The sequence below is a fragment of the Ranitomeya imitator genome, chromosome 4 (genome assembly GCF_032444005.1).
Source record: "Ranitomeya imitator isolate aRanImi1 chromosome 4, aRanImi1.pri, whole genome shotgun sequence".
NCBI lineage: Eukaryota > Metazoa > Chordata > Amphibia > Anura > Dendrobatidae > Ranitomeya > Ranitomeya imitator.
In genome coordinates, this window is record NC_091285.1 from 9866453 (window position 1) to 9892283 (window position 25831).

Sequence of the window (25831 nt, forward strand, 5' to 3'; positions counted from 1 at the left end):
GGAGGAGTGGTACTGTGCAGTGTATATAAACAGGACAGGAGGAGTGGTACTGTGCAGTGTATATATACAGGAGGAGTGGTACTGTGCAGTGTATATACACAGGAGGAGTGGTACTGTGCAGTGTATATATACAGGGGAGTGGTACTGTGCAGTGTATATATACAGGAGGAGTGGTACTGTGCAGTGTATATATACAGGGGAGTGGTACTGTGCAGTGTATATATACAGGAGGAGTGGTACTGTGCAGTGTATATATACAGGAGGAGTGGTACTGTGCAGTGTATATACACAGGAGGAGTGGTACTATGCAGTGTATATATACAGGACAGGAGGAGTGGTACTGTGCAGTGTATATATATATATACTGGAGGGGTGGTACTGTGCAGTGTATATATACAGGAGGAGTGGTACTGTGCAGTGTATATATACAGGAGGAGTGGTACTGTGCAGTGTATATACACAGGAGGAGTGGTGCTGTGCAGTGTATATATATACAGGAGGAGTGGTACTTGTGCAGTGTATATATATAGGGGGAGTGGTACTGTGCAGTGTATATATACAGGAAGAGTGGTACTGTGCAGTGTATATATACAGGAGTGGTACTGTGCAGTGTATATATACAGCAGGAGTGGCACTGTGCAGTGTATATATACAGGAGTGGTACTGTGCAGTGTATATATACAGGAGTGGTACTGTACAGTGTATATATACAGGAGAAGTGGTACTGTGCAGTGTATATATACAGGAGGAGTGGTACTGTGCAGTGTATATATACAGGACAGGAGGAGTGGTACTGTGCAGTGTATATATACAGGAGGAGTGGTACTGTGCAGTGTATATATACAGGAGGAGTGGTACTGTGCAGTGTATATACACAGGAGGAGTGGTGCTGTGCAGTGTATATATACAGGACAGGAGGAGTGGTACTGTGCAGTGTATATATATAGGGGGAGTGGTACTGTGCAGTGTATATATATACAGGACTGGTACTGTGCAGTGTATATATACAGGAGGAGTGGTACTGTGCAGTGTATATATGCAGGAGGAGTGGTACTGTGCAGTGTATATATACAGGACAGGAGAAGTGGTACTGTGCAGTGTATATATATACAGGAGGAGTGGTACTGTGCAGTGTATATATACAGGAGGAGTGGTGCTGTGCAGTGTATATATACAGGACTGGTACTGTGCAGTATATATATACAGGAGGAGTGGTACTGTGCAGTGTATATATACAGGAGGACTGGTACTGTGCAGTATAAATATACAGGAGGAGTGGTGCTGTGCAGTGTATATATACAGGACTGGTACTGTGCAGTGTATATATACAGGAGGAGTGGTACTGTGCAGTGTATATATACAGGAGGAGTTGTACTGTGCAGTGTATATATACAGGAGGAGTGGTACTGTGCAGTGTATATATACAGGACAGGAGGAGTGGTACTGTGAAGTGTATATATACAGGGGGAGTGGTACTGTGCAGTGTATATATACAGGAGGAGTGGTACTGTGCAGTGTATATATATACAGGAGGAGTGGTACTGTGCAGTGTATATATACAGGAGGAGTGGTGCTGTGCAGTGTATAAATACAGGAGGAGTGGTACTGTGCAGTGTATATATACAGGAGGACTGGTACTGTGCAGTGTATATATACAGGAGGAGTGGTGCTGTGCAGTGTATATATACAGGACTGGTACTGTGCAGTGTATATATACAGGAGGAGCGGTGCTGTGCAGTATATATATACAGGAGGAGTGGTACTGTGCAGTGTATATATACAGGAGGAGTGGTACTGTGCAGTGTATATATACAGGACAGGAGGAGTGGTACTGTGCAGTGTATATAACAGGAGTTGTACTGTGCAGGGTATATATACAGGAGGAGTGGTACTGTGCAGGGTATATATACAGGAGGAGTGGTACTGTGCAGTGTGTATATATACAGGAGTGGTACTGTGCAGTGTATATGTACAGGAGGAGTGGGACTGTGCAGTGTATATATACAGGAGGAGTGGTACTGTGCAGTGTATATACACAGGACTGGCACTGTGCAGTGTATATATACAGGAGGAGTGGTACTGTGCAGTGTATATATACAGGAGGAGTGGTACTGTGCAGTGTATATATATATACAGGAGTGGTACTGTGCAGTGTATATATACAGGAGGAGTGGTACTGTGCAGTGTATATATACAGGAGGAGCGGTGCTGTGCAGTGTATATATACAGGAGGAGTGGTACTGTGCAGTGTATATATACAGGAGGAGTGGTACTGTGCAGTGTATATATACAGGAGAAGTGGTACTGTGCAGTGTATATATACAGGAGGAGTGGTACTGTGCAGTGTATATATACAGGAGAAGTGGTACTGTGCAGTGTATATATACAGGAGGAGTGGTACTGTGCAGTGTATATATACAGGAGTAGTGGCACTGTGCAGTGTATATATACAGGAGGAGTGGTACTGTGCAGTGTATATATACAGGAGAAGTGGTACTGTGCAGTGTATATATACAGGAGGAGTGGTACTGTGCAGTGTATATATACAGGAGCAGTGGCACTGTGCAGTGTATATATACAGGAGGAGTGGTACTGTGCAGTGTATATATACAGGAGGAGCGGTACTGTGCAGTGTATATATGCAGGAGGAGCGGTACTGTTCAGTGTATATATACAGGAGGAGCGGTACTGTGCAGTGTATATATACAGGAGGAGCGGTGCTGTGCAGTGTATATATTCAGGAGTGGTACTGTGCAGTGTATATATACAGGAGGACTGGTACTGTGCAGTGTATATATACAGGAGGAGTGGTACTGTGCAGTGTATATATACAGGACAGGAGGAGCGGTGCTGTGCAGTGTATATATTCAGGAGTGGTACTGTGCAGTGTATATATACAGGAGGACTGGTACTGTGCAGTGTATATATACAGGAGGAGTGGTACTGTGCAGTGTATATATACAGGACAGGAGGAGCGGTGCTGTGCAGTGTATATATTCAGGAGTGGTACTGTGCAGTGTATATATACAGGAGGACTGGTACTGTGCAGTGTATATATACAGGAGGACTGGTACTGTGCAGTGTATATATACAGGAGGAGTGGTGCTGTGCAGTGTATATATACAGGAGGAGTGGTACTGTGCAGTGTATATATACAGGAGGAGTGGTACTGTGCAGTGTATATATACAGGAGGAGTGGTACTGTGCAGTGTATATATACAGGACAGGAGGAGTGGTACTGTGCAGTGTATATATACAGGAGGAGCGGTGCTGTGCAGTGTATATATACAGGAGGAGTGGTACTGTGCAGTGTATATATACAGGAGGAGTGGTACTGTGCAGTGTATATATACAGGACAGGAGGAGTGGTACTGTGCAGTGTATATATACAGGAGGAGTGGTACTGTGCACTGTGTCTTCCTCGGTGACTCTATGTGATGTATTCTGTGTCTCATGGACAGAAGATTGGGATTTCACCCCTTTATAGTGTCCGGTTACCCCGCATTATCGCGATAGGAGCCGCTATCTTCTGCCTGGAAGGTTCCGGCACTTTTGATGTGCTGCAGGTAATAGTGCGGCGGATCATATCTGATGGACAGATTCACATGCGGGTCCCCGGGGTCTCGCACAGAGATATAAGATGACAATAGGGGCTCAGTTGCAGTCAGACAGGCTGTAACGAGAATACTCGACTATTTGTGGAGACACCGCTAAATAAGTGGTGGAGGCCGTGAAGGTCAACGCTAATAGTATAGACACCGAGACGCACAAAACACTCATGGCCGCTAGTAAAGGGCCCATTGTTCACTGCTCCATTGCTCAGACTTTCCCTTCTTATTCTTCGTAGTCATTCAGTTATAATGGAGCAGGTGATGTTTTATTAATGGACATAAGAACCAGGATAAGATCAGCTCTGGGGCACAACTATGGCGGCAGTTACATTAAACCATAAGATGCCGTTACTGATGACTATGTATGGTGACTACTCTCCTCCACACTTATTCGCTCCTCACACAACCACGTCCAAGATTTCTCCCGAATATCCGCCGTCCTCTGGAATTCTTTGCCCCAACACGTCCTACTATCAACCACATTCGGATCCTTCAGATGGAACCTGAAAACCCATCTCTTCAGGAAAGCCTACAGCCTACACTGACCCTGCTGCCGCCTCACCACCACCCGAGCTGCCGCCTCATCACCACCCGAGCTGCCGCCTCACCACCACCCGAGCTGCCGCCTCATCACCACCCGAGCTGCCGCCTCACCACCACCAGAGCTGCCGCCTCACCACCACCCAAGCTGCCGCCTCACCACCACCAGAGCTGCCGCCTCACCACCACCAGAGCTGCCGCCTCACCACCACCAGAGCTGCCACCTAACCACCAACAGAGCTGCCGCCTAACCACCACCAGAGCTGCCGCCTCACCACCATTTGAGCTGCCGCCTCACCAACACCCGAGTTGCCGCCTTACCACCACCCGAGCTGCCGCCTCACTACCACCAAAGCTGCCGCCTCACCACCACCAGAGCTGCCGCCTCACCACCACCATTCGAGCTGCCACCTCACCACCACCATTCGAGCTGCCGCCTCACCACCACCCGAGCTGCCGCCTCACCACCACCCGAGCTGTCGCCTCACCACCACCCGAGCTGTCGCCTCACCACCACCCGAGCTGTCGCCTCACCACCACCGGACGCCTCACCACCACCCGAGCTGTCGCCTCACCACCACCCGAGCTGTCGCCTCACCACCACCGGAGCTGCCGCCTCACCACCATCGGAGCTGCCGCCTCACCACCATCGGAGCAGCCGCCTCACCACTACCGGAGCTGCTGCCTCACCACCACCGGAGCTGCCGCCTTACCACCACACCACCCGAGCTGCCGCCTTACCACCACACCATCCGAGCTGCCGCCTTACCACCACACCACCCGAGCTGCCGCCTTACCATCACACCACCCGAGCTGCCGCCTCACCGCCACCCGAGCTGCCGCCTCACCGCCACAAGCTGCCGCCTCACCACCACTCGAGCTGCCACCTGCCACCTCACCACCACCCCAGCTGCCACCTCACCACCATCAGAGCTGCCGCCTCACCACCACCTGAGCTGCCATCTCACCACCACTCGTGCTGTCGCCTCACCACCACCCCAGCTGCCGCCTCACCACCACCAGAGCTGCCGCCTCACCACCACCCGAGCTGCCGCCTCACCACCACCGGAGCTGCCACCTCACCACCATTCGACCTGCCGCCTCACCACCACCCGAGCTGCCGCCTCACCACCACCTGAGCTGCCGCCTTACCACCACCCGAGCTGCCGCCTCACCACCACCGGAGCTGCCGCCTCACCACCATCGGAGCTGCCGCCTCACCACTACCGGAGCTGCCGCCTCACCACCACTCGAGCTGCCACCTCACCACCACCCGAGCTGCCGCCTCACCACCACCCGAGCTGCCGCCTCACCACCACCAGAGCTGCTGCACCCCCAACCTTCTGTCTCTTCCCCATTATCCCGTAGAATGTAAGTCCGCAAGGGCAGGGTCCTCGCCCCTCTGTATCAGTCTGTCATTGTAAAATTTGTTTACTGTAAGTGATATCTGTAATTTGTATGTAACCCCTTCTCATGTACAGCGCCATGGAATCAATGGTGCTATAGAAATAAATAATAATAATAATGGAGGAGGGGACCTACGGTAAATGTTCTTATAGAGTCTCATAGTTACAGTGACTTGCGAAAGTATTCGGCTCCTGGAACTTTTCAACCTTCTCCCACCTATCATGCTTCAAACATAAAGATACCAAATGTAAATTTTGGGTGAAGAATCAACAACCAGTGGAACACAATTGTGAAGTTGAACTAAATTTATTGGTTATTTTAAATTTTTGTGGAAATTGTAAAACTGAAAAGTGGGGCGTGCAATATTATTCGGCCCCTGTAACTTAATACTTTGTTGCGCCCCTTTTGCTGCGATTACAAGTCTCTTGGGGTTTGTCTCTATCAGTTTTGTACATCGAGAGACTGAAATTCTCGCCCGTTCTTCCTTGGCAAACAGCTCGAGCTCAGTGAGGTTTGATGGAGATCGTTTGTGAACAGCAGTTTTCAGTTCTTTCCACAGATTTTCAATTGGATTTTGACTTGTCCATTCTAACACCTGGATACGTTTATTTGTGAACCATTCCATTGTAGATTTTGCTTTATGTTTGGGATCATTGTCTTGTTGGAAGACAAATCTCCGTCCCAGTCTCAGGTCTTTTGCAGACTCCAACAGGTTTTCTGCAGGAATGGTCCTGTATTTGGCTCCATCCATCTTCCCATCAATTTTAACCATCTTCCCTGTCCCTGCTGAAGAAAAGCAGGCCCAAACCATGATGCTGCCACCACCATGTTTGACAGTGGGGATGGTGTGTTCAGGGTGATGAGCTGTGTTGCCTTTACGCCAAACATATCGTTTGGCATTGTTGCTAAAAAGTTCAATTTTGGTTTCATCTGACCAGAGCACCTTCTTCCACATGTTTGGTGTCTCCCAGGTGGCTTGTTGTTTATGGATATCTTTGAGAAATGTCTTTCTTCTTGCCACTCTTCCATAAAGGACAGATTTGTGCAGTGCATGACTGATTGTTGTCCTATGGACAGACTGTCCCACCTCCGCTGTAGATCTCTGCAGTTCATCCAGAGTGATCATCGGCCTCTTGGCTGCATCTCTGATCAGTCTTCTCCTTGTTTGAGATGAAAGTTTAGAGGGACGGCCGGGTCTTGGTAGATTTGCAGTGGTATGATGCTCCTTCCATTTCAGTATGATCGCTTGCACAGTGCTCCTTGGGATGTTTAAATAATTGGAAATCATTTTGTATCCAAATCCGGCTTTGAACTTCTCCACAACAGTATCACGGACCTGCCTGTTGTGTTCCTTGGTCTTCATGATGCTCTCTGTGCTTCACACAGACCCCTGAGACTATCACAGAGCAGGTGCATTTATACGGAGACTTGATCACACACAGGTGGATTATATTTATCATCATTAGGTATTTAGGACAACATTGGATCATTCAGAGATCCACAATGAACTTCTGCACTGAAAGTAAAGGGGACGAATAATATTGAACACTCCACTTTTCAGTTTTTGAATTTCCACAAAAATTTAAAATAACCAATAAATTTCGTTCAACTTCACAATTGTGTTCCACTTGTTGCTGATTCTTTTCTTTTTGCTTTTATGTTTGAAGCATGATATGTGGGAAAAGGTTGATAAGTTCCAGGGGGCCGAATACTTTTACAAGGCACTGTATCTTTACTGTTGCACTACTAAAGGCGTTATACCTGCACTGTCACATCACTGGGTGCATCACCCCTGTACTGTGACATCACTGTGTGCATTATCCCTGTACTGTGACATCAGAGTGTATTATCCCTGTACTGTGACATCAGAGTGTATTATCCCTGTACTGTGACGTTACTGTGTGCATTATCTCTGTACTGTGACATCAGAGTGTATTATCCCTGTACTGTGACATCAGAGTGTATTATCCCTGTACTGTGACATCACTGTGTGCATTATCTCTGTACTGTGACATCAGAGTGTATTATCCCTGTACTGTGACATCAGAGTGTATTATCCCTGTACTGTGACATCACTGTGTGCATTATCCCTGTACTGTGACATCAGAGTGTATTATCCCTGTACTGTGACATCAGAGTGTATTATCCCTGTACTGTGACGTTACTGTGGGCATTATCTCTGTACTGTGACATCACTGTGTGCATTATCCCTGTATTGTGACGTCACTGTGTGTATTATCTCTGTACTGTGACGTCACTGTGTGCATTATCTCTGTACTGTGAGCATTATCCCTGTACTGTGACGTCACTGTGTGCATTATCTCTGTACTGTGACATCACTGTGTGCATTATCCCTGTACTGTGACATCACTGTGTGCATTATCCCTGTACTGTGACATCACTGTGTGCATTATCCCTGTACTGTGATGTCACTGTGTGTATTATCTCTGTACTGTGACGTCACTGTGTGCATTATCTCTGTACTGTGAGCATTATCCCTGTACTGCGACGTCACTGTGTGCATTATCTCTGTACTGTGACGTCACTGTGTGCATTATCTCTGTATTGTAACATCACTGTGTATATTATCCCTGTACTGTGACATCACTGTGTATTATCCTTGTCCTGTGACATCACTGTGTGCGGTATTATCCCTGTACTGTGACATCACTATGTGCATTATCCCTGTACTGTGACGTTGCAGCAGTAAAGGTGAGGATTCCCCTGGAAAACTGGGCAATGGGGCAAACTGGAAAGGTCCTGAAGCACTGGCGTCGCTGCACCGGGTGAGGGGCACACGGCGTGTGTGTTTAGCGGAGCGTCAGAGCTTATTTGTCACCGCTGCCATCTTTAGTGTCTTTCTATTTGCAGAGTCAGATGGATCATTATTATTTCAAGTCAGAGGATACGATTTTTATAATGCCAAGTGGCTGGCAGCCAAATTAAACAGGTCTTTCAATAAATGAGCAAACACTGATGGGCACAGAGACAGATGGGCACAGAGACAGATGGTCACAGAGACAGACGGTCACAGAGACAGACGGACACAGAGACAGATGGGCACAGAGACAGATGGGCACAGAGACAGACGGGCACAGAGACAGACGGGCACAGAGACAGACGGGCACAGTGACAGACGGGCACAGGGAGAGATATGAGCACAGAGAAACGGGCACAGAGACAGACGGGCACAGAGACAGACAGGCACAGAGACAGATGGGCACAGAGACAGACGGGCACAGAGACAGACGGGCACAGAGACAGACGGGCACAGAGACAGACGGGCACAGAGACAGACGGTCACAGAGACAGACGGACACAGAGACAGACGGGCACAGAGACAGACGGGCACAGAGACAGACGGGCACAGAGACAGACGGGCACAGTGACAGACGGGCACAGGGAGAGATATGAGCACAGAGAAACGGGCACAGAGACAGATGGGCACCTCCTCACCTGGTGAAGGTGAGGAAGCTCCGCCAAGAAACATAAGGAGACATGTATATATTGATACAATGTTTCTTTGTATTTACACATTTTGGCTTCTTCTTTAGAGGCACCGTACATAGTGTGCAGCCGAGAATCTCCCGATCCCTCATACATGCACGCTCGCACAGTTGAGCGTGCATTATTTTTTTTTGCAATATGAAGACTGGAGAAAACTGCTGCCAATCTCTCCCAAGAACACAATGATCGGACATAGTAATTCTACATGCTCGATCCTGTAACTTCCACGTACATCTGTTGTTCCCTGTTATCAGCCATTTTAGATGGGAGAGGCTGGGATTCTTCATAAATCCTGCACTGGCTGAATATTCCTAGAACGAGTGATTACTAGTTGAGCAGTTTCCCCTCCGTTCTGCACACAGGACTCGTCTATGGCGGCCGCTCGCTGCCATGTTCCAGGACTGTGATGTTTCCTCCCATTTATACAAAGCCCAAAGGGATTAATTATAAAGAGCAGCTGGTCCATGAGGCGCAGAGGAGGATGCTCCAGTGCTCATGTTATACCTGCCACAGCTGCTGCCAGAACCACCCCTGACCCCGGGACCCGACCGCACACTGGTAAACAACTACTGGAACCAGCAGCAACTCGGAGGAAAAACACAGAGCTAGAACCTGATACATATGTACAGCTGGTATAACCTGGGCATCTCCTGTATATAATTATATATGTACAGCCGGTATAACCTGGGCATCTCCTGTATATAATTATATATGTACAGCTGGTATAACCTGGGCATCTCCTGTGTATATTTATATATGTACAGCTGGTATAACCTGGGCATCTCCTGTATATAATTATGTATATGTACAGCCGGTATAACCTGGGCATCTCCTGTATATAATTATATATGTACAGCCGGTATAACCTGGGCATCTCCTGTATATAATTATATATGTACAGCCGGTATAACCTGGGCATCTCCTGTATATAATTATATATGTACAGCTGGTATAACCTGGGCATCTCCTGTATATATTTATATATGTACAGCTGGTATAACCTGGGCATCTCCTGTATATAATTATGTATATGTACAGCCGGTATAACCTGGGCATCTCCTGTATATAATTATATATGTACAGCCGGTATAACCTGGGCATCTCCTGTATATAATTATATATGTACAGCCGGTATAACCCGGGCATCTCCTGTATATAATTATATATGTACAGCTGGTATAACCTGGGCATCTCCTGTATATAATTATATATATGTACAGCCGGTATAACCTGGGCATCTCCTGTATATATTTATATATGTACAGCTGGTATAACCTGGGCATCTCCTGTATATAATTATGTATATGTACAGCCGGTATAACCTGGGCATCTCCTGTATATAATTATATATGTACAGCCGGTATAACCCGGGCATCTCCTGTATATAATTATATATGTACAGCTGGTATAACCTGGGCATCTCCTGTATATAATTATATATATGTACAGCCGGTATAACCTGGGCATCTCCTGTATATAATTATATATGTACAGCTGGTATAACCTGGGCATCTCCTGTATATAATTATATATGTACAGCCGGTATAACCTGGGCATCTCCTGTATATAATTATATATGTACAGCCGGTATAACCCGGGCATCTCCTGTATATAATTATACATGTACAGCTGGTATAACATGGGCATCTCCTGTATATAATTATATATGTACAGCCGGTATAACCTGGGCATCTCCTGTATATAATTATATATATACAGCCGGTATAACCTGGGCATCTCCTGTATATAATTATATATGTACAGCCGGTATAACCCGGGCATCTCCTGTATATAATTATATATGTACAGCTGGTATAACCTGGGCATCTCCTGTATATAATTATATATATGTACAGCCGGTATAACCTGGGCATCTCCTGTATATAATTATATATGTACAGCTGGTATAACCTGGGCATCTCCTGTATATAATTATATATGTACAGCCGGTATAACCTGGGCATCTCCTGTATATAATTATATATGTACAGCCGGTATAACCCGGGCATCTCCTGTATATAATTATATATGTACAGCCGGTATAACCTGGGCATCTCCTGAAAATAATTATATATGTACAGCTGGTATAACCCGGACATCTCCTGTATATAATTATACATGTACAGCTGGTATAACATGGGCATCTCCTGTATATAATTATATATGTACACAGGGCCGTATTTGCCACTAGGCACTCGAGGGCACGTGCCTAGGGCGGCGCCTATGCGGGGGGCGGCACCAGAGCAAAGTTTTTTTTTTTGTTTTTTTTTTAGTCCGGCGGGGTCACCTGGTCCCTGTCTCTAATAATAACCCCCCCCCCCCCCCCACCGTGGTCGCCCAAGTTGCCCAGACATCATACAGTGTCACTGGTGGTGAGTCATCATCATACTGTACATAAATACTCACCTAGCTAGCTCCAGCGATGCCTGGTCTGGTCTCCGCGTCAGCTCGTCCTGCGTGAGGTGCGGTCAGGTAGTACCGCTGCTCATTAAGTTCATGAATATGCGCATATTCATGAACTTAATGCGCGGTACCACCTGACAGCTCACGCAGGAGGACGAGGGTGCTGCGCCGCCGCCGGGACAGAGGTGGATTCCGCGCGGTGTGGAAAGGAGTCGGACGGACCGACGGTGACTCGGTGAGTATGAATGTCTGATGGGAGGGTGGCGGGGGCTGGGGGACGACCGTGGACGGGGAGCGGAGCAGCGAGCCGAGCCATGATAGGAATGGATGCATGGGACTGTAGTGGAGCGCGGAGCGGCAGGGTCGGGGAGCCTCAGCCGATGAGCCGCCCAGGCCCATGAATGATGGTGACGCTAATGCGGCGCCCGGCGGGCCCATGCATGGAGCCTGGGGGCGGCTGGCCAGGGGGGGAGAGGAGGGCGGCGATGAGCCACGCGTACAGGAGGGAGGGGGGGGATGGGAGATGAGCCAGAGCCACCCCTGCATACAGGGAGGCCTGGGAGGGGGACAAAACATGAGCCACGCATGGGGGGGATGGGAGATGAGGAGCTCATCTCCCATCCCCCCCCCATGCGTGGCTCATGTTTTGTCCCCCTCCCAGGTCTTCCTGTATGCAGGGGTGGCTCTCTGGCTCATCTCCCATCCCCCCCCCATGCGTGGCTCATGAGCCATGCATACAGGATGGGAGGGGGGTGGGCCATTAAACATTATGCGTGGAGCATCATATGTGGCCATTATACAGTATGGACCATCATGTGTGGCTATTATACAGTATGGAGCATCATGTGACTATTATACAGTATGGACCATGATGTGTGGCTATTATACAGTATGGAGCATCATGTGACTATTATACAGTATGGAGCATCATGTGTGGCTATTATACAGCATGGAGCATCATGTGTGGCCATTATACAGTATGGAGCATCATATGTGGCCATTATACAGTATGGAGCATCATGTGTGGCCATTACAGTATGGAGCATCATGTGTGGCCATTATACAGTATGGAGCATCATGTGTAGCCATTATACAGTATGGAGCATCATGTGTAGCCATTATACAGTATGGAGCATCATGTGTGGTCATTATAAAGTATGGAGCATCATGTGTGGTCATTATACAGTATGAAGCATCATGTGCGGTCATTATACAGTATGGAGCATCATGTGTGGCCATTATACAGTATGGAGCATCATGTGTGGCCATTATACAGTATGGAGCATCATGTGTGGCCATTATACAGTATGGAGCATCATGTGTAGCCATTATACAGTATGGAGCATCATGTGTGGCCATTATACAGTATGGAGCATCATGTGTGGCCATTATACAGTATGGAGCATCATGTGTGGCCATTATACAGTATGGAGCATCATGTGTGGCCATTATACAGTATGGAGCATCATGTGTGGCCATTATACAGTATGGAGCATCATGTGTGGCCATTATACAGTATGGAGCATCATGTGTGGCCATTATACAGTATGGAGCATCATGTGTGGCTATTATACAGTATGGAGCATCATGTGTGGCTATTATACAGTATCAGTAATAGAATGATAAAGTCCATATATTAATCCTACAATGTCTGCTGGACATGGTATGGGGAGAGTTTATAGTTCAGTTAGTACACAGACACCGATACTTGTTAACCAGTTAATGCTCTCTTGTCCACCACACTGCAGTGTCAAAAGAGGAAGACGGCGAGACAGGCAGCAACATCGCATCAGAGAGCTCTTGACCTCGAAACAGAAGATCCTCAGATCCTGGTATTGTGACATAATATTAAGAAGAATATTTATTCACTGATATTATTCTATTAACTCCACAGCATTTTTCATGCATCAACACTGTCCCCATTGGGGCTCACAATCTAAACATCCTATTAGTTGGTCTTTTGAGTGTGGTAGAAAACCCACACTAACACGGGGAGAACATCGAAACTCTGCAGATGTCATCCTTGTTGGGATTTGAACCCCAGACCCCAGTGCTACAAAGCTGGGGATGGGAGATGAGCAAGAGCCACCCCTGCATACAGGGAGACCTGGGAGGGGGACATCACATGAGCCATGCATGGGGGATGATGGGAGATGAGCCAGAGCCACCCCTGTATACAGGGAGGGGGACATCATGAGCCAGAGCCACCCCTGCATACAGGGAGAGGGACATCATGAGCCACGCATATGGGGGGGGAGATGAGCCATGCATACAGGAGGGGGGGAGAGATGAGCCATGCATGATGGGGGTGGGTAGCCGATGAGCCATGCATGGGGGGGGGGAGATGAGCCATGCATACAGGATGGGAGGGGGGTGGGCCATTAAACATTATGCGTGGAGCATCATATGTGGCCATTATACAGTATGGACCATCATGTGTGGCTATTATACAGTATGGAGCATCATGTGTGGCCATTATACAGTATGGACCATGATGTGTGGCTATTATACAGTATGGAGCATCATGTGACTATTATACAGTATGGAGCATCATGTGTGGCCATTATACAATATGGAGCATCATGTGTGGCCATTATACAGTATGGAGCATTGTGTGGCCATATTTTTTTTTTGTTATAATTATTGTATATGAAACAGTGTGATCAGCAGTGCTAAATGGGTGTGGTTGGGACTTGAATATGGGTGTGACTAGTTGTGAAATGGGTGTGGTCAGAGGCGTGGCCTAAAATTTGCCGCGGCGCACTACGTGTGCCGCAACCTTTATACCTCTTTCCCTTCAAGAGTTGGGCGGTATGGTACCACATTTACCAGATCATGGCAAGTACCACAAATCCCATAGGGGATGAATGAGGCCAAACGCAGTGTTGCCGTAAATGATCCATTACGCTGCAGATGCAAAAAAACTGCCCGATCTGCTGCAAACAACAGCGATTCTTGCCAAAGTCACTGCCGATAGTGTCATACTCACCAATGGGGGAGGCAGCACTAAAAGTGCCTAGGGCAGCAGAAACTCTAAATACGGCCCTGTATGTACAGCCGGTATAACCTGGGCATCTCCTGTATATAATTATATATATACAGCCGGTATAACCCGGGTATCTCCTGTATATAATTATATATGCACAGCCGGTATAACCTGGGCATCTCCTGAAAATAATTATATATGTACAGCCGTTATAACCTGGACATCTCCTGTATATAATTATATATGTACAGCCGGTATAACCTGGGCATCTCCTGTATATAATTATATATGTACAGCTGGTATAACCTGGGCATCTCCTGTATATAATTATATATGTACAGCTGGTATAACCTTGGCATCTCCTGTATATAATTATATATGTACAGCCAGTATAACCTGGGCATCTCCTGTATATAATTATATATGTACAGCTGGTATAACCTGGGCATCTCCTGTATATAATTATATATGTACAGCTGGTATAACCTGGGCATCTCCTGTATATAATTATACATGTACAGCTGGTATAACCTGGGTATCTCCTGTACATAATTATATATGTACAGCTGGTATAACCTGGGCATCTCCTGTACATAATTATATATGTACAGCTGATATAACCTGGGTATCTCCTATATATAATTATATATGTACAGCTGGTATAACCTGGGCATCTCCTGTATATAATTATATATGTACAGCTGGTATAACCTGGGTATCTCCTGTATATAATTATGTATAGCCATATAACCTGGACATCTCCTGTACATAATTATATATGTACAGCTGGTATAACCTGGGCATCTCCTGTATATAATTATATATGTACAGCTGGTATAACCTGGGTATATCCTGTATATAATTATATATGTACAGCCGGTATAACCTGGGTATCTCCTATATATGATTATATATGTACGGCTGATATAACCTGGGCCTCTCCTGTATATAATTATATATGTAAAGCTGGTATAACCTGGGCCTCTCCTATATATAATTATATATGTACGGGTGGTATAACCTGGGCATCTCCTGTATATAATTATATATGTACGGCTGGTATAACCTGGGCCTCTCCTGTATATAATTATATATGTACAGCTGGTATAACCCGGGCATCTCCTGAATATAATTATATATGTACAGCTGGTATAACCCGGGCCTCTCCTGTATATAATTATATATGTACAGCCGGTATAACCCGGGCATCTCCTGTATATAATTATATATGTACAGCTGGTATAACCTGGGCATCTCCTGTATATATTTATATATGTACAGCTGGTATAACCTGGGCATCTCCTGTATATAATTATGTATATGTACAGCCGGTATAACCTGGGCATCTCCTGTATATAATTATATATGTACAGCCGGTATAACCTGGGCATCTCCTGTATATAATTATATATGTACAGCCGGTATAACCCGGGCATCTCCTGTATATAATTATATATGTACAGCTGGTATAACCTGGGCATCTCCTGTATATAATTATATATATGTACAGCCGGTATAACCTGGGCATCTCCTGTATATATTTATATATGTACAGCTGGTATAACCTGGGCATCTCCTGTATATAATTATGTATATGTACAGCCGGTATAACCTGGGCATCTCCTGTATATAATTATATATGTACAGCCGGTATAACCTGGGCATCTCCTGTATATAATTATATATGTACAGCCGGTATAACCCGGGCATCTCCTGTATATAATTATATATGTACAGCTGGTATAACCTGGGCATCTCCTGTATATAATTATATATATGTACAGCCGGTATAACCTGGGCATCTCCTGTATATAATTATATATGTACAGCTGGTATAACCTGGGCATCTCCTGTATATAATTATATATGTACAGCCGGTATAACCTGGGCATCTCCTGTATATAATTATATATGTACAGCCGGTATAACCCGGGCATCTCCTGTATATAATTATACATGTACAGCTGGTATAACATGGGCATCTCCTGTATATAATTATATATGTACAGCCGGTATAACCTGGGCATCTCCTGTATATAATTATATATATACAGCCGGTATAACCTGGGCATCTCCTGTATATAATTATATATGTACAGCCGGTATAACCCGGGCATCTCCTGTATATAATTATATATGTACAGCTGGTATAACCTGGGCATCTCCTGTATATAATTATATATATGTACAGCCGGTATAACCTGGGCATCTCCTGTATATAATTATATATGTACAGCTGGTATAACCTGGGCATCTCCTGTATATAATTATATATGTACAGCCGGTATAACCTGGGCATCTCCTGTATATAATTATATATGTACAGCCGGTATAACCCGGGCATCTCCTGTATATAATTATATATGTACAGCCGGTATAACCTGGGCATCTCCTGAAAATAATTATATATGTACAGCTGGTATAACCCGGACATCTCCTGTATATAATTATACATGTACAGCTGGTATAACATGGGCATCTCCTGTATATAATTATATATGTACACAGGGCCGTATTTGCCACTAGGCACTCGAGGGCACGTGCCTAGGGCGGCGCCTATGCGGGGGGCGGCACCAGAGCAAAGTTTTTTTTTTTGTTTTTTTTTTAGTCCGGCGGGGTCACCTGGTCCCTGTCTCTAATAATAACCCCCCCCCCCCCCCCCACCGTGGTCGCCCAAGTTGCCCAGACATCATACAGTGTCACTGGTGGTGAGTCATCATCATACTGTACATAAATACTCACCTAGCTAGCTCCAGCGATGCCTGGTCTGGTCTCCGCGTCAGCTCGTCCTGCGTGAGGTGCGGTCAGGTAGTACCGCTGCTCATTAAGTTCATGAATATGCGCATATTCATGAACTTAATGCGCGGTACCACCTGACAGCTCACGCAGGAGGACGAGGGTGCTGCGCCGCCGCCGGGACAGAGGTGGATTCCGCGCGGTGTGGAAAGGAGTCGGACGGACCGACGGTGACTCGGTGAGTATGAATGTCTGATGGGAGGGTGGCGGGGGCTGGGGGACGACCGTGGACGGGGAGCGGAGCAGCGAGCCGAGCCATGATAGGAATGGATGCATGGGACTGTAGTGGAGCGCGGAGCGGCAGGGTCGGGGAGCCTCAGCCGATGAGCCGCCCAGGCCCATGAATGATGGTGACGCTAATGCGGCGCCCGGCGGGCCCATGCATGGAGCCTGGGGGCGGCTGGCCAGGGGGGGAGAGGAGGGCGGCGATGAGCCACGCGTACAGGAGGGAGGGGGGGGATGGGAGATGAGCCAGAGCCACCCCTGCATACAGGGAGGCCTGGGAGGGGGACAAAACATGAGCCACGCATGGGGGGGATGGGAGATGAGGAGCTCATCTCCCATCCCCCCCCCATGCGTGGCTCATGTTTTGTCCCCCTCCCAGGTCTTCCTGTATGCAGGGGTGGCTCTCTGGCTCATCTCCCATCCCCCCCCATGCGTGGCTCATGAGCCATGCATACAGGATGGGAGGGGGGTGGGCCATTAAACATTATGCGTGGAGCATCATATGTGGCCATTATACAGTATGGACCATCATGTGTGGCTATTATACAGTATGGAGCATCATGTGACTATTATACAGTATGGACCATGATGTGTGGCTATTATACAGTATGGAGCATCATGTGACTATTATACAGTATGGAGCATCATGTGTGGCTATTATACAGCATGGAGCATCATGTGTGGCCATTATACAGTATGGAGCATCATATGTGGCCATTATACAGTATGGAGCATCATGTGTGGCCATTACAGTATGGAGCATCATGTGTGGCCATTATACAGTATGGAGCATCATGTGTAGCCATTATACAGTATGGAGCATCATGTGTAGCCATTATACAGTATGGAGCATCATGTGTGGTCATTATAAAGTATGGAGCATCATGTGTGGTCATTATACAGTATGAAGCATCATGTGCGGTCATTATACAGTATGGAGCATCATGTGTGGCCATTATACAGTATGGAGCATCATGTGTGGCCATTATACAGTATGGAGCATCATGTGTGGCCATTATACAGTATGGAGCATCATGTGTAGCCATTATACAGTATGGAGCATCATGTGTGGCCATTATACAGTATGGAGCATCATGTGTGGCCATTATACAGTATGGAGCATCATGTGTGGCCATTATACAGTATGGAGCATCATGTGTGGCCATTATACAGTATGGAGCATCATGTGTGGCCATTATACAGTATGGAGCATCATGTGTGGCCATTATACAGTATGGAGCATCATGTGTGGCCATTATACAGTATGGAGCATCATGTGTGGCTATTATACAGTATGGAGCATCATGTGTGGCTATTATACAGTATCAGTAATAGAATGATAAAGTCCATATATTAATCCTACAATGTCTGCTGGACATGGTATGGGGAGAGTTTATAGTTCAGTTAGTACACAGACACCGATACTTGTTAACCAGTTAATGCTCTCTTGTCCACCACACTGCAGTGTCAAAAGAGGAAGACGGCGAGACAGGCAGCAACATCGCATCAGAGAGCTCTTGACCTCGAAACAGAAGATCCTCAGATCCTGGTATTGTGACATAATATTAAGAAGAATATTTATTCACTGATATTATTCTATTAACTCCACAGCATTTTTCATGCATCAACACTGTCCCCATTGGGGCTCACAATCTAAACATCCTATTAGTTGGTCTTTTGAGTGTGGTAGAAAACCCACACTAACACGGGGAGAACATCGAAACTCTGCAGATGTCATCCTTGTTGGGATTTGAACCCCAGACCCCAGTGCTACAAAGCTGGGGATGGGAGATGAGCAAGAGCCACCCCTGCATACAGGGAGACCTGGGAGGGGGACATCACATGAGCCATGCATGGGGGATGATGGGAGATGAGCCAGAGCCACCCCTGTATACAGGGAGGGGGACATCATGAGCCAGAGCCACCCCTGCATACAGGGAGAGGGACATCATGAGCCACGCATATGGGGGGGGAGATGAGCCATGCATACAGGAGGGGGGGAGAGATGAGCCATGCATGATGGGGGTGGGTAGCCGATGAGCCATGCATGGGGGGGGGGAGATGAGCCATGCATACAGGATGGGAGGGGGGTGGGCCATTAAACATTATGCGTGGAGCATCATATGTGGCCATTATACAGTATGGACCATCATGTGTGGCTATTATACAGTATGGAGCATCATGTGTGGCCATTATACAGTATGGACCATGATGTGTGGCTATTATACAGTATGGAGCATCATGTGACTATTATACAGTATGGAGCATCATGTGTGGCCATTATACAATATGGAGCATCATGTGTGGCCATTATACAGTATGGAGCATTGTGTGGCCATATTTTTTTTTTGTTATAATTATTGTATATGAAACAGTGTGATCAGCAGTGCTAAATGGGTGTGGTTGGGACTTGAATATGGGTGTGACTAGTTGTGAAATGGGTGTGGTCAGAGGCGTGGCCTAAAATTTGCCGCGGCGCACTACGTGTGCCGCAACCTTTATACCTCTTTCCCTTCAAGAGTTGGGCGGTATGGTACCACATTTACCAGATCATGGCAAGTACCACAAATCCCATAGGGGATGAATGAGGCCAAACGCAGTGTTGCCGTAAATGATCCATTACGCTGCAGATGCAAAAAAACTGCCCGATCTGCTGCAAACAACAGCGATTCTTGCCAAAGTCACTGCCGATAGTGTCATACTCACCAATGGGGGAGGCAGCACTAAAAGTGCCTAGGGCAGCAGAAACTCTAAATACGGCCCTGTATGTACAGCCGGTATAACCTGGGCATCTCCTGTATATAATTATATATATACAGCCGGTATAACCCGGGTATCTCCTGTATATAATTATATATGTACAGCCGGTATAACCTGGGCATCTCCTGTATATAATTATATATATACAGCCGGTATAACCCGGGTATCTCCTGTATATAATTATATATGCACAGCCGGTATAACCTGGGCATCTCCTGAAAATAATTATATATGTACAGCCGTTATAACCTGGACATCTCCTGTATATAATTATATATGTACAGCTGGTATAACCTGGGCATCTCCTGTATATAATTATATATGTACAGCTGGTATAACCTGGGCATCTCCTGTATATAATTATATATGTACAGCTGGTATAACCTTGGCATCTCCTGTATATAATTATATATGTACAGCCAGTATAACCTGGGCATCTCCTGTATATAATTATATATGTACAGCTGGTATAACCTGGGCATCTCCTGTATATAATTATATATGTACAGCTGGTATAACCTGGGCATCTCCTGTATATAATTATACATGTACAGCTGGTATAACCTGGGTATCTCCTGTACATAATTATATATGTACAGCTGGTATAACCTGGGCATCTCCTGTACATAATTATATATGTACAGCTGATATAACCTGGGTATCTCCTATATATAATTATATATGTACAGCTGGTATAACCTGGGCATCTCCTGTATATAATTATATATGTACAGCTGGTATAACCTGGGTATCTCCTGTATATAATTATATATGTATAGCCATATAACCTGGACATCTCCTGTACATAATTATATATGTACAGCTGGTATAACCTGGGCATCTCCTGTATATAATTATATATGTACAGCTGGTATAACCTGGGTATATCCTGTATATAATTATATATGTACAGCCGGTATAACCTGGGTATCTCCTATATATGATTATATATGTACGGCTGATATAACCTGGGCCTCTCCTGTATATAATTATATATGTAAAGCTGGTATAACCTGGGCCTCTCCTATATATAATTATATATGTACGGGTGGTATAACCTGGGCATCTCCTGTATATAATTATATATGTACGGCTGGTATAACCTGGGCCTCTCCTGTATATAATTATATATGTACAGCTGGTATAACCCGGGCATCTCCTGAATATAATTATATATGTACAGCTGGTATAACCCGGGCCTCTCCTGTATATAATTATATATGTACAGCCGGTATAACCCGGGCATCTCCTGTATATAATTATATATGTACAGCTGGTATAACCTGGGCATCTCCTGTATACAATTATATATGTACAGCTGGTATAATCTAGACATCTCCTGTATATAATTATATATGTACAGCCGGTATAACCCGGGCATCTCCTGTATATAATTATATATGTACAGCCGGTATAACCCGGGCATCTCCTGTATATAATTATACAGTACAGCTGGTATAATCTGGACATCTCCTGTATATAATTATATATGTACAGCCGGTATAACCGGGGCCTCTCCTGTATATAATTATATATGTACAGCTGGTATAACCTGGCCATCTCCTATATATATTATATATGTATAGCCGATATAACCTGGGCATCTTCTGTATATAATTATACAGTACAGCCGATATAACCTGGGCATCTTCTGTATATAATTATACAGTACAGCCGGTATAACCTGGGTATCTCCTGTATATAATTATATATGTACAGCTGGTATAACCTGGGTATCTCCTATATATAATTGCTGCTATATGCCGTTATCTGAGGTCTGGTCATGTTGGGAGTTGTAGTTCTCTAGTGTAGTAGAATGGGAGGATGCTAGTAATATTTCTCCTTCTTGCGGGTAGAGGTCGGATGATAACCCCCATCCTCCTCCTGGCACTTTTACAGTTGGAGCTTCTGTTCCCCCTGACGCCATGTGCGCCTCCTGCAGTCTCAGCCCCATCTTGTGTCAGTCCTTACTGCTGGAATAGCATTATAGTCGGAGCAGGAGGGCTGGAATAAGATGGTGGCCGGCGTTTAGGGGCACAATGATGGGGGTTATTGTCAGCCACTTACTGCGATTGATGGGGTTCCCGCTGGAATACGTCTCCATCTGCAGATAAACCGTCCAGACCCCCAGCAGCAGGATGGCGAACAGCAGGAACAGCCAAAAGTTTCTCTGCAACTTCTTCAAAGGCAGCGGGCGACCCCACATCCTGGCCGCCCGCCTCCCGTGCACCCGTCTCTGCAGCGTGGCTCCGGGGTCCGCTCACGCCTGCGGTTGGGGGGCTCTGCCGATGGCTGCTGGCTCATCCCCACTGTTCCTCCATTAGAATCCTTCCAACTGTAAAAGAATTGGGTTGTAAGGTGCGGTGAGGAGCGGCGGCCGCCCCCGGGAGCAGGTGCCCCCTTATTACCTGGTGACCCCGGGAGCAGGTGCCCCCTTATTACCTGGTGCCCCCGGGAGCAAGTGCCCCCTTATTACCTGGTGACCCCGGGAGCAGGTGCCCCCTTATTACCTGGTGCCCCCAGGAGCAGGTGCCCCCTTATTACCTGGTGCCCCCGGGAGCAAGTGCCCCCTTATTACCTGGTGCCCCCTTATTACCTGGTGCCCCCGGGAGCAAGTGCCCCCTTATTACCTGGTGCCCCCGGGAGCAGGTGCCCCCTTATTACCTGGTGCCCCCAGGAGCAGGTGCCCCCTTATTACCTGGTGCCCCCAGGAGCAGGTGCCCCCTTATTACCTGGTGCCCCCGGGAGCAAGTGCCCCCTTATTACCTGGTGCCCCCGGGAGCAGGTGCCCCCTTATTACCTGGTGCCCCCGGGAGCAAGTGCCCCCTTATTACCTGGTGCCCCCTTATTACCTGGTGCCCCCTTATTACCTGGTGCCCCCTTATTACCTGGTGCCCCCGGGAGCAGGTGCCCCCTTATTACCTGGTGTCCCCTTATTACCTGGTGCCCCCTTATTACCTGGTGCCCCCTTATTACTTGGTGTCCCCTTATTACCTGGTGCCCCCTTATTACCTGGTGCCCCCTTATTACCTGGTGCCCCCTTATTACCTGGTGCCCCCGGGAGCAAGTGCCCCCTTATTACCTGGTGCCCCCTTATTACCTGGTGCCCCCTTATTACCTGGTGCCCCCGGGAGCAGGTGCCCCCTTATTACCTGGTGTCCCCTTATTACCTGGTGCCCCCTTATTACCTGGTGCCCCCTTATTACTTGGTGCCCCCTTAGTACCTGGTGCCCCCTTATTACCTGGTGCCCCCTTATTACCTGGTGCCCCCTTATTACCTGGTGCCCCCTTATTACCTGGTGCCCCCTTACCTGGTGTCCTCAGCGGGCAGCGGTGTCACCTTTCATGGTGGTCCCGGGGGTCGCAGGCGGCAGAGGATTCGCTGTGGGGTCTGCAGAGCTCCGTCCTTTGTGCTCCGCCCGGGCTCTTCCTGACTGTACCTGTCGCCGGCTCTCCCCTCCCTGGAACCTGCTGCTTCCCTCCCTCTCCTCTCACTATCTCGGTGGCATCGCCACTCCTGGGACCTGCACGACGCACCCGGGGAGGGAAACTCCGACCCCCGGCTCCTCCCTGTCAGGTCATGGCCCGCGACACCGGGCGGCACCTGTCACTCACCCCGGGTCACCTACCTGCACCTGCTCTTACCTGGGCGCTCAGGTTCTGCCCCATTTCACCACTCCTGCTTGCTGTCAGTGAACTGGAAGCGTCATTGTTTGGGGGGACAGGTGCAGGTACGAGGATTGGGGCAGTATTATGGGGGCACAGGTACCAGGATTGGGGCAGAATGAGGGGGGACAGGTGCAGGTATAAGGATTGGGGCAGTACGATGTGAGGACAGGTGCAGGTATAAGGATTGGGGCAGTATTATGGGGCACAGGTGCAGGTATAAGGATTGGGGCAGTATTATGGGGGGACAGGTGCAGGTATAAGGATTGGGGCAGTATTATGGGGGGACAGGTGCAGGTATAAGGATTGGGGCAGAATGAAGGGGGACAGGTGAAGGTATAAGGATTGGGACAGTATTATGGGGGGACAGGTGCAGGTATAAGGATTGGGGCAGTATTATGGGGGGACAGGTGCAGGTATAAGGATTGGGGCAGTATTATGGGGGACAGGTGCAGGTATAAGGATTGGGGCAGTATTATGGGGGACAGGTGCAGGTATAAGGATTAGGGCAGTACTATGGGGGACAGGTGCAGGTATAAGGATTGGGGCAGTATTATGGGGGGACAGGTGCAGGTATAAGGATTGGGGCAGAATGAGGGGGGACAGGTGAAGGTATAAGGATTGGGGCAGTATTATGGGGGGACAGGTGCAGGTATAAGGATTGGGGCAGTATTATGGGGGGACAGGTGCAGGTATAAGGATTGGGGCAGTATTATGGGGGACAGGTGCAGGTATAAGGATTGGGGCAGTATTATGGGGGACAGGTGCAGGTATAAGGATTAGGGCAGTACTATGGGGGACAGGTGCAGGTATAAGGATTGGGGCAGTATTATGGGGGGACAGGTGCAGGTATAAGGATTGGGGCAGAATGAGGGGGGACAGGTGAAGGTATAAGGATTGGGGCAGTATTATGGGGGGACAGGTGCAGGTACGAGGATTGGGACAGTATTATGGGGGACAGGTGCAGGTACGTGGATTGGGACAGTATTATGGGGGACAGGTGCAGGTACGAGGATTGGGACAGTATTATGGGGGCACAGTTGCAGGTACAAGGATTAGGGCAGTATTATGGGGGTACAGGCACCAGGATTGGGGCAGTATTATGGGGGACAGGTGCAGGCACGAGGATTGGGACAGTATTATGGGGGACAGGTGCAGGTACAAGGATTAGGGCAGTATTATGGGGTCACAGGTGCAGGTACGAGGATTGTGACAGTATTATGGGGGACAGGTGCAGGTATGAGGATTGGGACAGTATTATGGGGGGACAGGTGCAGGTACGAGGATTGGGACAGTATTATGGGGGAAAGGTGCAGGTACGAGGATTGGGACAGTATTATGGGGCACAGGTGCAGGTTCGAGGATTGGGGCAGTATTATGGGGGCACAGGTACCAGGATTGGGGCAGTATTATGGGGGACAGGTGCAGGTACGAGGATTGGGACAGTATTATGGGAGGACAGGTGCAGGTACGAGGATTGGGACAGTATTATGGGGCACAGGTGCAGGTTCGAGGATTGGGGCAGTATTATGGGGGCACAGGTACCAGGATTGGGGCAGTATTATGGGGGACAGGTGCAGGTACGAGGATTGGGACAGTATTATGGGGGGACAGGTGCAGGTACGAGGATTGGGACAGTATTATGGGGGCACAGGTGCAGGTACAAGAATTAGGGCAGTATTATGGGGGCACAGGTACCAGGATTGGGGCAGTATTATGGGGGACAGGTGCAGGCACGAGGATTGGGGCAGTATTATGGGGGACAGGTGCAGGTACGAGGATTGGGACAGTATTAAGGGGGGACAGGTGCAGGTACAAGGATTGGGACAGTATTATGGGGGCACAGGTACAAGAATTAGGGTAGTATTATGGGGGCACAGGTACCAGGATTGGGGCAGTATTATGGGGGACAGGTGCAGGCACGAGGATT

At 47.5% G+C, this 25831-nt stretch overlaps 1 protein-coding gene across 2 annotated transcripts in view; it reads right to left on the reverse strand.

Moving 5' to 3' along the window:
• Positions 1 to 23731, reverse strand: part of B4GALNT3 (beta-1,4-N-acetyl-galactosaminyltransferase 3) — a 95499-nt gene extending 71768 nt beyond the window's left edge. The window contains exons 1-2 of one of the 2 annotated variants that reach the window (XM_069762955.1): positions 23547 to 23731; positions 22303 to 22570 (exon numbers count right to left, since the gene is read on the reverse strand). In XM_069762955.1, the coding sequence (XP_069619056.1) occupies positions 22303 to 22441 (139 nt within the window). In that variant the 5' untranslated portion in view covers positions 22442 to 22570; positions 23547 to 23731. Of the gene's footprint in view, positions 1 to 22302; positions 22571 to 23546 lie in introns of those variants that run through there. The other variant, XM_069762956.1, reaches the window with a different exon arrangement.
• Between the last annotated feature and the right edge of the window lie 2100 nt (positions 23732 to 25831).